This window comes from Nerophis ophidion, linkage group LG07 (genome assembly GCF_033978795.1).
Source record: "Nerophis ophidion isolate RoL-2023_Sa linkage group LG07, RoL_Noph_v1.0, whole genome shotgun sequence".
In the NCBI taxonomy this organism is placed as follows: Eukaryota; Metazoa; Chordata; class Actinopteri; order Syngnathiformes; family Syngnathidae; genus Nerophis; species Nerophis ophidion.
The window spans coordinates 77,272,189-77,289,471 of record NC_084617.1 but is presented as its reverse complement, the minus strand read 5'-3'; the positions used below and the strand labels follow the sequence as shown (position 1 = coordinate 77,289,471).

The following is a 17,283-nucleotide window of genomic DNA, read 5'->3' as shown; positions in this document are numbered from 1 at the left end:
ATTTGTCTATTCACATACACACTAAACAAACATATGTCTAATCACATACACACAAAATATAAACATTTGTCCACTCACACAAAATATGTAGATCCGTCTGCCTAAACATCTTTCCATTCACATACACACAAAATTTAAGTATCTGTCTATCCACTCACATGCACAAAAACCTAAACCTATTGTCTCTTCACATAGACAACATATTAACCTTTGTCGGTCCACTCACATACACACAACATATGTTATGTAGATCTGTCTGCCTAAACATCGTTTTATTCACATACAATATAAATATCTGTCTGTCCACTCACATACACACAAAATATAAAGCTATTCATATACACAAAAACTTACACTTGTCTATTCACATACACAACATACTAACATTTGTCTGTCTATTCACATACACACTAAACAAACATGTCTAATCACATGCACACAAAATATACACATCGGTCTATTCACATACACACAAAATATAAACACTTGTCTGTCCACTCACATACACACAAAATATGTTACGTAGCTCTGTCTGCCTAAACATTGTTCTATTCACATACACACAAAATATAACTGTCTGTCCACTCACATATACACAAAATATAAAGCTATTCACATACACAAAAACCTAAACCTGTCTATTCACATACACAACATACTAACATTTGTCGTTCTATTCACATACACCCAAAATATAAACTGTCTATCCACATACACAACATATTAACCTTTGTCCACTCACATACACACAAAATATAAAGCTATTTACATACACACAATAAATGTATTCCTAATCACGTACACACAAAATATAAACACCTGTTAGTACATTCACTTAACATAAATATCTGTCTGTCCACTCACATACACACAAAATATAAACATCCATCGGTCATGCAGGCTGAAACAATGTAAACTTCAGTCTGTCCAATCACAGAATCAATGAGTCTTAAATGGGAAAATGAAAGGAGGTGAGTAGTGAGCTAGTAAAGGTGAGTAGTGAGCTAGTAAAGGTGAGAAGGGAGCTAGTAAAGGTGAGTAGTGAGCTAGTAAAGGTGAGTAGTGAGCTAGTAAAGGTGAGTAGTGAGCTAGTAAAGGTGAGTAGTGAGCTAGTAAAGGTGAGAAGGGAGCTAGTAAAGGTGAGTAGTGAGCTAGTAAAGGTGAGTAGTGAGCTAGTAAAGGTGAGTAGTGAGCTAGTAAAGGTGAGTAGTGAGCTATTAAAGGTGAGAAGGGAGCTAGTAAAGGTGAGTAGTGAGCTAGTAAAGGTGAGTAGTGAACTAGTAAAAGTGAGTAGTGAGCTAGTAAAGGTGAGTAGTGAGCTAGTAAAGGTGAGTAGTGAGCTAGTAAAGGTGAGTAGTGAGCTAATAAAGGTGAGTAGTGAGCTAGTAAAGGAGAGTAGTGAGCTAGTAAAGGTGAGTAGTGAGCTAGTAAAGGTGAGTAGTGAGCTAGTAAAGGAGAGTAGTGAGCTAGTAAAGGAGAGTAGTGAGCTAGTAAAGGTGAGTAGTGAGCTAGTAAAGGTGAGTAGTGAGCTAGTAAAGGTGAGTAGTGAGCTAGTAAAGGTGAGAAGGGAGCTAGTAAAGGTGAGTAGTGAGCTAGTAAAGGTGAGTAGTGAGCTAGTAAAGGTGAGTAATGAGCTAGTAAAGGTGAGTAGTGAGCTAGTAAAGGTGAGTAGTGAGCTAGTAAAGGTGAGTAGTGAGCTAGTAAAGGAGAGTAGTGAGCTAGTAAAGGTGAGTAGTGAGATAGTAAAGGTGAGTAGTGAGCTAGTAAAGGAGAGTAGTGAGCTAGTAAAGGAGAGTAGTGAGCTAGTAAAGGTGAGTAGTGAGCTAGTAAAGGTGAGAAGGGAGCTAGTAAAGGTGAGTAGTGAGCTAGTAAAGGTGAGTAGTGAGCTAGTAAAGGTGAGTAGTGAGCTAGTAAAGGTGAGTAGTGAGCTATTAAAGGTGAGAAGGGAGCTAGTAAAGGTGAGTAGTGAGCTAGTAAAGGTGAGTAGTGAACTAGTAAAAGTGAGTAGTGAGCTAGTAAAGGTGAGTAGTGAGCTAGTAAAGGTGAGTAGTGAGCTAGTAAAGGTGAGTAGTGAGCTAATAAAGGTGAGTAGTGAGCTAGTAAAGGAGAGTAGTGAGCTAGTAAAGGTGAGTAGTGAGCTAGTAAAGGTGAGTAGTGAGCTAGTAAAGGAGAGTAGTGAGCTAGTAAAGGAGAGTAGTGAGCTAGTAAAGGTGAGTAGTGAGCTAGTAAAGGTGAGTAGTGAGCTAGTAAAGGTGAGTAGTGAGCTAGTAAAGGTGAGAAGGGAGCTAGTAAAGGTGAGTAGTGAGCTAGTAAAGGTGAGTAGTGAGCTAATAAAGGTGAGTAATGAGCTAGTAAAGGTGAGTAGTGAGCTAGTAAAGGTGAGTAGTGAGCTAGTAAAGGTGAGTAGTGAGCTAGTAAAGGAGAGTAGTGAGCTAGTAAAGGTGAGTAGTGAGATAGTAAAGGTGAGTAGTGAGCTAGTAAAGGAGAGTAGTGAGCTAGTAAAGGAGAGTAGTGAGCTAGTAAAGGTGAGTAGTGAGCTAATCAAGGTGAGTAGTGAGCTAGTAAAGGTGAGTAGTGAGCTAGTAAAGGAGAGTAGTGAGCTAGTAAAGGTGAGTAGTGAGCTAGTAAAGGTGAGTAGTGAGCTAGTAAAGGTGAGTAGTGAGCTAATAAAGGTGAGTAGTGAGCTAGTAAAGGTGAGTAGTGAGCTAGTAAAGGTGAGTAGTGAGATAGTAAAGGTGAGTAGTGAGCTAGTAAAGGTGAGTAGTGAGCTAGTAAAGGTGAGTAGTGAGCTAGTAAAGGTGAGTAGTGAGCTAGTAAAGGTGAGTAGTGAGCTAATAAAGGTGAGTAGTGAGCTAGTAAAGGAGAGTAGTGAGCTAGTAAAGGTGAGTAGTGAGCTAGTAAAGGTGAGTAGTGAGCTAGTAAAGGTGAGTAGTGAGCTAGTAAAGGTGAGTAGTGAGCTAATAAAGGTGAGTAGTGAGCTAGTAAAGGTGAGTAGTGAGCTAGTAAAGGTGAGTAGTGAACTAGTAAAGGATGCTGAGGACGAGGGAGACCATGGCTGCGAGTGCCAGAGCCACACGGAGGTGTGCCATCCAGTAGTCCAGGGCGGTCAGTGCCACCCGGTAGGTGAGCACACACTGCAAGCACACGAACAGAAGTCCTGCTGGGAAGGCCACGCCGGCGCCCACGTAGTGCAGAGACTTGGCGTGGTCCACCTGTCAGGTGGATGAAGAGGATCAGAGGGTGGTGTGTGGGGTCCAGGTGGGACTTTACTAAAGGTGTGTTCACCTGGAAGTTGCCCACCATGACCAGACCCACTGCGTTGGTGCAACCCGACACCAGAGCGCCGGTGTTGACCCAACACCCGTGGCTGTGTTCGACCACCTGGGCGTAGCGCAGAAGGCACACCATCACCACTGAGGACAACAAACACACAAACACTTACCACCACTACAAGAAAGTAATCACGACGATTCCAATGAGTGCCCAATGAAGACTTCATTGGCTTACGGCAAGTAATGTGGGAGCCTCAATGATGTTTAAGTCCATTTACATTTTATGGAAGGTGCTTTATGTCTATTCAGCCAAAATGGGACTATTGACTTTTATTTAAACACAAACACATAAACACAACAGAACAAATACCCAGACTGGTATAGACGCAAAGTTGGAAAAAAAAAAGTTAAAGTTAAAGTAGCAATGATTGTCACACACAAACTAGATGTGGTGAAAGTGTTCTCTGCATTTGACCCATCACCTTTGATCGCCCCCTGGGAGGTGAGGGGAGCATTTCTGGTGATTTAACCCCCAATTCCAAGCCTTAATGCTGAGTGCCAAGCAGGGAGGTCATGGCTCCCATTTTTATAGTCTTTGCTATGACTCGGCTGGAAAAGCCAGCATGTGTGATGGTGTGGGGGTGCATTAGTGCCCAAGGCATGGGTAACTTACTTTGGCACGTGTCGCAGCCATGATATTCTAAGTTATTATTATTTGCAAAAAAAAATATATAGTTTATGAGTTTGAACATGAAATATGTTGTCTTTGTAGCATATTCAACTGAATATGGCTTGAAAAGGATTTGCAAATCATTGTATTCTGTTTATATTTACATCCAACACCATTTCCCAACTCATATGGAAACAGGGTTAGTAGAATGCAAAGAGAAGAGTTATGAATGTTGTTGATCAGACGAGTGTTTGTAATATTCGTCCCTCTTTTATCAAATAGATTGAGTGTCAGGAGACACGGCAGGTGTACCTAATGTTGTGACTCGTGAGTCCCAGTTCAGGAAGACGTGGTAAAGGGTGAACACTGCAGCAGTGGGGGTAGGGGGCAAACATGAGTGCTGATCCTACCTGACAGGTAGGAGGAGTAATGGATGAAGTGCAGAGGGGGGGTCATGGTGGGAAAGCACATGAATAATTGATATGGGAGCTCAGGCTATTTCAAGGCCTGCGTGGCTCCTGAGGCTGACATAGACACCACCTGATTGATTGTATGCATTTATGAAGAGTGTGTATGTACATTGTTCACACTCATCAGGAACGGGAGCTTGTGTTGTTGCAAAAGTATTCATCATCCATATACAAACTGTATATGTACAGTCGTGGCCAAAAATATATGCAGCCCTGCATTTCTGTCAGATAATGCACTTCTGCCAGAACATTGTTGAAACCACAAATGCTTTGGTAGTCCATCCATCCATCCATCTTCTTCCGCTTATCCGAGGTCGGGTCGCGGGGGCAGCAGCCTAAGCAGGGAAACCCAGACTTCCCTCTCCCCAGCCACTTCGTCTAGCTCTTCCCGGGGGATCCCGAGGCGTTCCCAGGCCAGCCGGGAGACATAGTCTTCCCAACGTGTCCTGGGTCTTTCCTGTGGCCTCTTACCGGTTGGACGTGCCCTAAACACCTCCCTAGGGAGGCGTTCTTGACCAGATGGCCGAACCACCTCATCAGGCTCCTCTCCATGTGAAGGAGCAGCGGCTTTACTTTGAGTTCCTCCCGGATGACAGATCTTCTCACCCTATCTCTAAGGGAGAGACCCAAACTCATTTGGGCCGCTTGTACCCGTGATCTTATCCTTTCGGTCATGACCCAAAGCTCCTGACCATAGGTGAGGATGGGAACGTAGATCGACCGGTAAATTGAGAGCTTTGCCTTCCGGCTCAGCTCCTTCTTCACCACAACGGATCGGTACAACGTCCGCATTACTGAAGACGCCGCACCGATCCGCCTGTCGATCTCACCATCCACTCTTCCCCCACTCGTGAACAAGACTCCCAGGTACTTGAACTCCTCCACTTGGGGCAGGGTCTCCTCCCCAACCCAGAGATGGCACTCCACCCTTTTCCGGGCGAGAACCATGGACTCGGACTTGGAGGTGCTGATTCTCATTCCGGCCGCTTCACACTCGGCTGTGAGCCGATCCAGTGAGAGCTGAAGATCCCGGTCAGATGAAGCCATCAGGACCACATCGTCTGCAAAAAGCAGAGACCTAATCCTGTGGCCACCAAACCAGAACCCCTCAACGCCTTGACTGCACCTAGAAATTCTGTCCATAAAAGTTATGAACAGAATGGGTGACAAAGGACAGCCTTGGCGGAGTCCAACCCTCACTGGAAATGTGTCCGACTTACTGCCGGCAATGCGGACCAAGCTCTGACACTGATCATACAGGGAGTGGACCGCCACAATCAGACAGTCCGGTACCCCATACTCTCTGAGCACTCCCCACAGGACTTCCCGAGGGACACGGTGGAATGCCTTCTCCAAGTCCACAAAGCACATGTAGACTGGTTGGGCAAACTCCTATGCACCCTCAAGAACCCTGCCTTTGTAGTCACATGTTTAAGTCTTGTTTGCATTGGAACAACGCAGGACTCCAAAAATGGAGTGGACACAATGATTGGCGCCCTCAGCTTAATATTTGGTAGCACACCCTTTGGAAAAAAGAAGTAACTATCAATGAGTTTCTTACACCTTGCTACTGGAAGTTTGGACCACTCTTCTTTTACAAACTGCTTCAGGTCTCTCACATTTAAAGTTCTCCCAACTGCAGTTTGTACATCTTTTCACACTCCACTCATACTCCTTGATGGCCACTTCACAACTCTCCAACGCTTTGTCTGCTTTTAGAAGTATGTTTTGTCCTGCTGGAAGACCCAGGACTTCTGACACAGAGCCAGCTTTCTGACACTGGGTCCTACATTATTTGCTAGTCCTCAGATTTCATGATGCCAGACACACAGTCAAGGCATCCGGTACCAGAAGCAGCAAAACTTCAGTGAAGCTCCATCATGTTTGACTGTAGGGACGGTGTTCTTTTCTTTCAAGGCCTCATTTTGTTTTCTATAAACAGTGTGATGATGTGCTTTACCAAAAAGCTCCACTTGACTGTCATCTGTCCACAGGACCTTCTCCCAGAAGGATGTTGGCTTCCTCAGGTAAGTTTTTGCAAACTCCAGTCTTGCTTTTTTTTAAGTCTGTGTGTCAGCTACCATCTTTTCATTGCGATTGCTTGAATTTGTTTGGAAGTGGATCCAGGTTCTTTATCCACAATTCCAACAATCCTTCATTGCAGTCTTTCATCAATTTTTCCAGGGATGTTAGCTCCAGTGCCATGGGCTTGAAACTTCTTGTTGACATTGCGCACGGTAGACACAGGAACATTTAGATCTCTGCAGATGGACTTGGAGCCTGGAGGTCGTCCGTGCTTTTCCACAGTCTTGCTTCTCTAATCTTCTGAGAGTTCCTTGCTCTTCTTTCTTTTCTCAGTGTGGTACACACAACACAAAGGTTGAGTCAACTTTTAACTGGCTGCAAGTGTGATTTCTACATGACCAGCACCTGTTACCTGCTGCAGGTGAAAATCATAACAAATGAAAGGAGCATCACATGAATTGATTTACGTGGACTCAGACTTAAACAAGTTGAAAAACTTATTGGGGTGTTATCATTTAGTGGTCAATTGTACAAAATATGTACTGTACTGTGCAATCTACTAATAAAAGTTATCAATCAATCAATGCTTAGAATACAACAATTTTGAAAAGGTGCCAATCATTTTGTCCCGTCGACTTCGGGAGTTATGTGTGCAAACAAGACATAAACATGTGAACACCAAAGCAATTGTCATTTCAACAATGTTCTGGGAGAAGAGGTCCATTATCCGATACCAGTTTCATGCATTAACACAAATATGTGGATTGTTGTGATCATGTGTCGTGTCAAAGATGGGTTGTACTTGTATAGCGCTTTTCTACCTTCAAGGTACTCAAAGCGCTTTGACACTACTTCCACATTTACCCATTCACACACACATTCACACACTGATGGAGGGAGCTGCCATGCAAGGCGCTAACCAGCACCCATCAGGAGCAAGGGTGAAGTGTCTTGCTCAGGACACAACGAGGTTGGTACTAGGTGGGAATTGAACCAGGGACGCTCGGGTTGCGCACGGCCACTCTCCCACTGCGCCACGCCGTCAAGATGTTTGCTAATGTAAAATGCTATCTTTTAACCTGAATAAAGGCTTTTGATATTCTGTATAAGTTAATGGTCTTCATATCATTCATATAAATGTTTTAACCTAATAAAATGTAATATTCAGCCTGCTAAACATTCTGCAATTCAGGAGTCAACCAGAACTTGCCATGGCTTTAAACCAGATATGTATCATTTTCTTTTGTTCATTTCTGCTCGCCATTTTCCAGCTTGTTGCTCATCAATAACAAGTGAACTCAGCCAAGTTTCCCCTCCGGCTACGGAAGTGCCCGAGGGTCAAAAAGGTTATTAACTTTAACTTTAACAGCCCAAATATATATGTACATAAAGTCTAAAAGTATTGCTATATAATGTATGTTGTGCGGGTGGTAAGACATTACACACCACATCAGACGAACAGAACTTTTTAACAAACCAGGAGTTTGTTTGATGATACGGAACTTGAGTAGAAGCCAGTGAAGGTGCAAGAGAGTTATTGACACTCCATTGCAGCAATGCAATCATGTTTTCCTTTTTTTATGCATTCTAACTAAGAAATAAATGTGATCTCACATCAGCTTACAAGGGAGCTTTATTCTGTTTATAAAGCACTTAAATCCATTCAAACACCTCCATTAAGGTTTAGTATACACACTACATATGTATGTAATGTAACAGGAATATTTATAATAACATGGAATATTTATGTATTTTGCTTACTTTGAATAAATGCTATGTTCACTTTTTCATTGAAAAACATCACTGAGACTTCATGAGCACCAACAAACATAATAAACATCTCTTACTGTACAATGTCTGCTGTCATCGGGATGCAGAGTGATAGTATCTTGTTATATTCTTGTCTAGATGAAGAATGACTCAATCCTCTTAAAAAAAAGGGAGTGGACCTTAGCCTCTTTTCGTGTCTTTCTCGCCATTACTTGTCGGAATATGTCCTCCAACTAGCAAGGTGAGAGACAATATTTATGATCTAAAAATCATTTTTACGAGCTCCAATGATTGATTACGTCGCGGCTAACAAATTTGTCTGCATTAGCGCCTACAATAACGATATTGCTAATACTTTGTTAGTATTCAGGTCACGAAATGCAAATGGAGTATTGTTGGTAGTTTTTGGATGGTTATTTAGAGGTCTTTATGGGCGGAATAGAGCAGACTTTTTTTTAGGGTCCTTGGCCCATTGCAAAAGAACTCCACAGGAGTCCTTTTGCAATGGGCCAAGGACCCTATTGAAACTGTAAGGTTTTATTATTATTCTGCTCCTTCGCACCCTAATTTGACCCCCTTAACATACTTCAAAACTCACCAAAATTGACACACATGTCGGTCTGGCAAAACTTCCCAACTTATTAAGTAACCAAACCCCAAAAATGAAAATTGCGCTCTAGCGCCCCCTAGAAAGAAGAAAAAAAAAACAGACTGCTCGTAAGTTCCGTTACGAATGTCATAGAGACATGAAACAAAAACCTCTATGTAGGGTTGACTTAGACCTAGATTTCATAATTGTATCTTCTAGGGCAAAAATCAACTGAATATATTCGGTTACCGATTAATCGGTGCATCCCAAGTGTATGGTGACATGGCCTAAAAGTATTGCGATATTAAAAAAAGACCATATCGCCCAGCTCTAGTTAGAGGGCTTTAATTATGTTAAAATATATATACAGAAGGTTGTAAAAAGTTGTATTTATTCTAGTCCTCATATACCACAGCCAGGTCCAGTCCAAGTTGACTGTGATAAAGTAGGGACGACTGTATTTACAAGACATGAGAGCACATCTTCAGTGCTGCACATTCATTTGTTGACACCATCAACATTTCCTGGATGTATGTGGAGCTCGTACTCACCCATGAAGGCTCCAACATTGCCGATGAGGCTGAACAGGCAGCTTTCAGGAGGGAAAGAACCACATTTACTGTAACAAATACAGACAAAACATGGAATTATTAACACAGTTGCATCACATAAGCATTTTGATGAAACAATCGCATCACTTTATGATAGCACGTCCTTGATAAAGGCTGAGGTCTTGTGATGTTGGACGACACAAAAGCAGGAGTGATGTGACAACCACAGCATGCTAATCCACACGGGGACTAATGTAGCTGTGCAGGCTTTGATGAGAGGAAAGGGGGTTGAACAGGACACCTGATTAGGGGGATGTCCTGGATGGTGCAACAGGTCTTGGGAAAGCCTGGGCGGAGCAGCTCTTCTGTGCAGGTCACGTTGTAGGACCTGCAGCCATCACACAGCAGCCATCACGCTGAATCACTTCGTGTCTCGTGTTAGACAACAAAGATCAAATGAAATGCTCACCAGTTTTCCACGGGACAAACATGGTGATTCATCACAGCCATGGCATATCTGGGGAGTAAACAACACCATTTCAAGTGTCATGACACAGTACTGATATAGTAGTAGGAGTTATCACACTACTGATATAGTAGTAGGAGTTATCACAGTAATGATATAGTAGTAGGAGTTATCACAGTACTGATATAGTAGTAGGAGTTATCACAGTACTGATATAGTAGTAGGAGTTATCACAGTACTGATATAGTAGTAGGAGTTATCACAGTACTGATATAGTAGTAGGAGTTATCACAGTACTGATATAGTAGTAGGAGTTATCACAGTGCTGATATAGTAGTAGGAGTTATCACAGTGCTGATATAGTAGTAGGAGTTATCACAGTGCTGATATAGTAGTAGGAGTTATCACAGTGCTGATATAGTAGTAGAAGTTATCACAGTGCTGATATAGTAGTAGGAGTTATCACAGTGCTGATATAGTAGTAGGAGTTATCACAGTGCTGATATAGTAGTAGGAGTTATCACAGTGCTGATATAGTAGTAGGAGTTATCATAGTAATGATATAGTAGTAGGAGTTATCACAGTGCTGATATAGTAGTAGGAGTTATCACACTACTGATATAGTAGTAGGAGTTATCACAGTGCTGATATAGTAGTAGGAGTTATCACAGTAATGATATAGTAGTAGGAGTTATCACAGTGCTGATATAGTAGTAGGAGTTATCACAGTACTGATATAGTAGTAGGAGTTATCACAGTACTGATATAGTAGTAGGAGTTATCACAGTAATGATATAGTAGTAGGAGTTATCACAGTGCTGATATAGTAGTAGGAGTTATCACAGTGCTGATATAGTAGTAGGAGTTATCACAGTGCTGATATAGTAGTAGGAGTTATCACAGTACTGATATAGTAGTAGGAGTTATCACAGTGCTGATATAGTAGTAGGAGTTATCACAGTAATGATATAGTAGTAGGAGTTATCACAGTGCTGATATAGTAGTAGGAGTTATCACAGTGCTGATATAGTAGTAGGAGTTATCACAGTGCTGATATAGTAGTAGGAGTTATCACAGTACTGATATAGTAGTAGGAGTTATCACAGTGCTGATATAGTAGTAGGAGTTATCACAGTAATGATATAGTAGTAGGAGTTATCACAGTGCTGATATAGTAGTAGGAGTTATCACAGTGCTGATATAGTAGTAGGAGTTATCACAGTGCTGATATAGTAGTAGGAGTTATCACAGTACTGATATAGTAGTAGGAGTTATCACAGTAATGATATAGTAGTAGGAGTTATCACAGTAATGATATAGTAGTAGGAGTTATCACAGTGCTGATATAGTAGTAGGAGTTATCCCAGTACTGATATAGTAGTAGGAGTTATCACAGTGCTGATATAGTAGTAGGAGTTATCACAGTACTGATATAGTAGTAGGAGTTATCACAGTACTGATATAGTAGTAGGAGTTATCACAGTACTGATATAGTAGTAGGAGTTATCACAGTACTGATATAGTAGTAGGAGTTATCACAGTGCTGATATAGTAGTAGGAGTTATCACAGAGCTGATATAGTAGTAGGAGTTATCACAGTACTGATATAGTAGTAGGAGTTATCACAGTGCCGATATAGTAGTAGGAGTTATCACAGTACTGATATAGTAGTAGGAGTTATCACAGTACTGATATAGTAGTAGGAGTTATCACAGTGCTGATATAGTAGTAGGAGTTATCACAGTACTGATATAGTAGTGGGAGTTATCACAGTACTGATATAGTAGTAGGAGTTATCACAGTACTGATATAGTAGTAGGAGTTATCACAGTACTGATATAGTAGTAGGAGTTATCACAGTGCTGATATAGTAGTAGGAGTTATCACAGTACTGATATAGTAGTAGGAGTTATCACAGTGCTGATATAGTAGTAGGAGTTATCACAGTACTGATATAGTAGTAGGAGTTATCACAGTACTGACATAGTAGTAGGAGTTATCACAGTACTGATATAGTAGTAGGAGTTATCACAGTACTGATATAGTAGTAGGAGTTATCACAGTACTGATATAGTAGTAGGAGTTATCACAGTGCTGATATAGTAGTAGGAGTTATCACAGTACTGATATAGTAGTAGGAGTTATCACAGTACTGATATAGTAGTAGGAGTTATCACAGTACTGATATAGTAGTAGGAGTTATCACAGTGCTGATATAGTAGTAGGAGTTATCACAGTGCTGATATAGTAGTAGGAGTTATCACAGTGCTGATATAGTAGTAGGAGTTATCACAGTACTGATATAGTAGTAGGAGTTATCACAGTACTGACATAGTAGTAGGAGTTATCACAGTGCTGATATAGTAGTAGGAGTTATCACAGTACTGATATAGTAGTAGGAGTTATCACAGTGCTGATATAGTAGTAGGAGTTATCACAGTGCTGATATAGTAGTAGGAGTTATCACAGTACTGATATAGTAGTAGGAGTTATCACAGTGCTGATATAGTAGTAGGAGTTATCACAGTACTGATATCGTAGTAGGAGTTATCACAGTACTGATATAGTAGTAGGAGTTATCACAGTACTGATATAGTAGTAGGAGTTATCACAGTACTGATACATAAACACACATTCAGTGGTGGTCAAAAGTGTGCGTACACTTGTAAAGAACATCATGTCATGGCTCTCTTGACTTTCCAATCACTTCTACAACTCTTATTTTTTTGTCAACTGGAGCACATACTTGTTGCTCACAAAAAACATTCATGAAGTTTGCTTCTTTTATGAATTTATTATGGCTCAACTGAAAATGTGAGCAATCAAAAGTATACATACAGCAATGTTCATATTTGCTTACAAAGCATTTAATTTAAGTCTCACCTTAAAACTCATCTGTATACTCTAGCCTTTAAATAGACCTCCTTTTTAGACCAGTTGATCTGCTGCTTCTTTTCTTTTTTCTCCTATGTCCCCCCTCCCTTGTGGAGGGGGTCCGGTCCGATGACCATGGATGAAGTACTGGCTGTCCAGAGTCGAGACCCAGGATGGACCGCTCGCCTTTGTATCGGTTGGGGACATCTCTATGCTGCTGATCCGCCTCCGCTTGGGATGGTTTCCTGTGGACGGGACTCTCGCTGCTGTGTTGGATCCGCTTTGAACTGAACTCTCGCGGCTGTGTTGGAGCCACTATGGATTGAACTTTCACAGTATCATGTTAGACCCGCTCGACATCCATTGCTTTCGGTCCCCTAGAGGGGGGGGTGGGTTGCCCACATCTGAGGTCCTCTCCAAGGTTTCTCATAGTCAGCATTGTCACTGGCGTCCCACTGGATGTGAATTCTCCCCGCCCACTGGGTGTGAGTTTTCCTTGCCCTTTTGTGGGTTCTTCCGAGGATGTTGTAGTCGTAATGATTTGTGCAGTCCTTTGAGACATTTGTGATTTGGGGCTATATAAATAAACATTGATTGATTGATTGATTGACATGTCCCTTGGCAAGTTTCACTGCAATAAGGCGCTTTTGGTAGCCATCCACAAGCTTCTGCTTAATTTTTTGACCACTCCTCTTGACAAAATTGATGCACTTCAGCTAAATGTGTTGGTTTTCTGACATGGACTTGTTTCTTCAGCATTGTCCACATGTTTAAGTCAGGACTTTGGGAAAGCCATTCTAAAACCTTCATTCTAGCCTGATTTAGCCATTCCTTTACCACTTTTGAGGGGTGTTTGGGGTCATTGTCCTGTTGGAACACCAAACAGCGCCGAGACCCAACCTCCAGGTGATGATTTTAGCTTGTCCTGAACAATTTTGAGGTCTTTTTCAGTAGACCCATAATAAATTCATAAAAGAAGCAAACTTCATGAATGTTTTTGTGACCAACAAGTATGTGCTCCAATATAAAATAAGAGTTGTAAAAATGATTGGAAACTCCAGACAGCCATGACATTATGTTCTTTACAAGTGTATGTCAACTATTGACCATGACTGTACATAAAATATACAGTAGTGATACTCTACACTCGAGTTTAGTTTCCTTTCTGGTGCAGTATTTGCTTTTATCACAACATGGTCTTGCTATTGATTTGGTAGGATTGAAAAGCAATAGTCGACCTTTCTTTACTAACTCAAATTTGATGTCATTTGCCATTCAGAGTTGCAATTTCCAGAGCAATTGAGTTTGGCAAGACATTATTTGCATCGATTCATTTTGTAACATTTGAAATAATACATTTAAAAATAAAAAGGTTTTCTTGTACACGGAAAGCTTAAAATAACGTCGACACCAATGATCTGTGTATGGCGGCAGCAACAGCAACACACTGACGTCCGTCGGAGCTTGCCTGACACAAGAATGTTCTGTGAAACAACAAACTACAGCAGCGATAAGCTACATTTAAAATCTAAGGTTGCCAAGTGTGTCAGAAAACATCCCAGGACTGATGTCACACCCTTTTCAGTCTTTTGCCATGGCCATGCTCCCTCCACCCCAGCAGACGATGGCGTGGAACACCCCAGAGGCCACCACAGTGTATATGTTTCTTTTACATTTTATTCATAGCTGTATGTAGAAGTGTCTGGTTGCATCAGCTCTGGTCTTTTAATGTCTTTAATGTCCTTTGTGTTCTTTGATGTTTCCCTCTTACATGTAAGAGGGATGTGTGCTATTGCTGAGTTGTTTTTTTCCCTTGGCCTCAGTCTGGACCCCTCTCCAGGGGCGCAGGCTTAGACAGATTTTTTAATTGTTGTATTTCCCCCCACTTGTTTACCTGTATCTCACCTTTTTTGTAAGGGGCCGTCAGCAATCCTGTTCTGTCTCCCTGTAATGTTTGTCTGACCTTGAATGGGATTGTGCTGAAAATTGTTATTTCCCCTCGGGATTAATAAAGTATGTCTGATTCTGTTTTTGATTAGACAGTTGACAAGTGCAAGTTTGCACGCCGCTTACAGAAAAAATGGCTGAAATTATGCAAATTAGTAGGGGTGTAATATAGGGATGCACTGATTAATCGGTAACAGAATATATTCGGCCGAATATGGCAAAAAAAGCCACATTCGGCCTTCGGTGGAATGAGTTAAAAACAAGGCCGAATAGTGGCGTGTGACGCAATTTTTTGACGTGGTGACGCAACCAACCAACGTGCAGTGACGTTGGGATATGTTGTGTACCTGTATAAGTGTATGAGGTTACAAGCACACACTTATTGAGATTTAGTGGGGCCTATGTTTACATTATTGGGATATGTTGTGTACCTGTATAAGTGTGTACCTGTATAAGTGTATGAGGTTACAAGCACACACTTATTGAGATTTAGTGAGGCCTCTGTTTACATTATTAGCCTGTTGTGTAGGCTACCTGTATAAGTGTATGAGGTTACAAGCACACACTTATTGAGATTTCCTTGAGCCTTCTGTTTACATTATTAGCATATCTACTGTGGCTAAGCAGACTTTTGCCAAAAGGACAATAATTCATTTGTTGTGGGTTTATCCACTTTAATGCACTTTATTTTTTTTTTTGGAATGCATGTTTTGTTTGAAGACCTAACATAAATGAAAAAACTGTGCTTTTTTTGAAAAGTAAAGACTACTGGAATATTAAAAAAATGTCAATATTCAATAAAAAATTACTTTATTTGAAAAAGATGTCTAAATATTTATTCGAGGCTATTTATGCAATGTTAAAAATATTGTGAAAAACTGCATTCATTATTCGGTATTCGGCCTTCGGCCAAGCGTTTAAATTTGATTCGGCTTCGGCCACAAATTTTCATTTCGGTGCATCCCTAGTGTAATATATTGGAGGCAGCGCCGTATTCAATCAATCAATCAATGTTTACTTATATAGCCCGTAATCACTAGTGTCTCAAAGGGCTGCACAAACCACAACACAAACCACTACGACATCCTCGTATTGCACTTTTAAAACGTGACGTCTGACGGTAAGAAACTAAAACTTAGTGAGTGTAGGTTTTTTTGGCGCTTTTGCATTTGCCGGTCTAAAAATAAACTCCATCTCCCATTATTGTCTGTGCAACACGAGATCAGAGGGCGGGGGCATAGAGCGCAGTAAGGGGGAGGAAATGAGGAAGAGAGAAGTGTGATCGGAGTAGATAAGAGGAATTGTTTATGGACTAAACATGTCAACAAAGTCCACCCATACTATTTTGAGTTAAGTTGCTAACAAACAGATAAAGAAACCCTGGCGAAAACATAACCACTTTGGCAGAGTTCTGCATACTAAAGCTAAAGCTTGGTGTCCAGTGTCCAAGGCGACACAGAGCGGGTCAGGGTGCACCGCCGCTGAGGGAAAGCGTCCAGTAGTGTCGAGGACTCTGCACACCGCAGGAAATATGAGAAGCTACTTAATTAACCATCACCCAGAAAATATATTGGAAGCCAGCAAAGCTAAACATACATTTTTGAAGTAGTTACATTATTTCAAGTAAAATAGTAAGATATTTGCTTGAAACAAGGGATGTTTCCGCACAATTTTTTGCTTTTAAAAATACATATTTTTAGTAATACATGTGATTACAACTTTTTAGCAGTATGAATGTGTTCAATTACTGTCAGTGTTTTTTTCCCTAAACATTCCTGCCACTTCATTTTACACACGATGGCATTTTTTCTTTTGGACTATTCCTTAACAATATTGCACCATGGCCTTTGCTTTTTATTTTTTATTCTAATTGTAATATTTCTCTATTGTGTTTCCATTTAAACCCCCATTATTTACTTTTATTTAAATTGATCTCAACTCTCTACACTGCTGCTGGAATTTTAATTTTCCTGAAGGAACCAATACAGTACTATCTATCTATCTATCTATTTATCTAAAGGTGAGCTACACTTTTTGGGGAATTCTGCCTATCGTTCACAATCCTTTTGTGAGACAAGAACGCGTCTTTTTTTTAATTATTATTTTAAAGATGATAAAAAACGCTTGCAAGATGCCAAAAAAGGTCAATCTCAGACTGGGCTCGTGGGGAGGGGATCCAGACTAAGGCCGAGAAAAAACATTTGATAACCATAATGTGGAACTAGGAGCCAAGTTATGCCAAAAATAATGGAGTGCTTACCCAAATCAATCAGTTGGCCCAAATGGACAACTCTCCATCAAGTAAGTCACTATAATACTGATCATGTATACACCAGTACTTTTCAGTGGTGGTATAGTACAGAATATGATCTATTAGTATCACAGTACTATACTCATAACGGTATACCGTACAACCCTAGTTAATAAACAGTGTACAGAACGTAAATGAAGTATCGTCTGTGTTTTTTAGATGCTTTTATAAAGTGATGCAGAGGCAGAATAGATTGATATAGCTGCATTGCTAGCCAACTAGAACGAGCCGATTATTACAATTTAGAATGCAAAAAAACTTTGGTCTTCTTGTCTCTCATAAGGATTGTGAACGATAGGCAACATGTTTTTAAAAGGTGCAGTTCACCTTTCATACCG

At 40.9% G+C, this 17,283-nt stretch overlaps 1 protein-coding gene across 10 annotated transcripts in view; it reads right to left on the bottom strand.

Annotated features, from left to right (window-relative positions):
• Positions 1 to 17,283, bottom strand: part of LOC133556841 (transmembrane protein 150A-like) — a 26,387-nt gene that overhangs the window by 4,173 nt on the left and 4,931 nt on the right. For all 10 annotated transcript variants that reach the window (XR_009807611.1, XR_009807615.1, XR_009807616.1 and 7 more), the window contains 5 exons: positions 9,817 to 9,864; positions 9,649 to 9,735; positions 9,348 to 9,415; positions 3,286 to 3,413; positions 3,035 to 3,212 (listed from right to left, as the gene is read on the bottom strand). Coding sequence is in view for 3 of the 10 variants with exons in the window: in XM_061907152.1 (XP_061763136.1) it covers positions 3,035 to 3,212; positions 3,286 to 3,413; positions 9,348 to 9,415; positions 9,649 to 9,735; positions 9,817 to 9,864 (509 nt within the window). In the remaining 7 variants the exon portion in view is untranslated. The remainder of the gene's footprint in view (positions 1 to 3,034; positions 3,213 to 3,285; positions 3,414 to 9,347; positions 9,416 to 9,648; positions 9,736 to 9,816; positions 9,865 to 17,283) is intronic.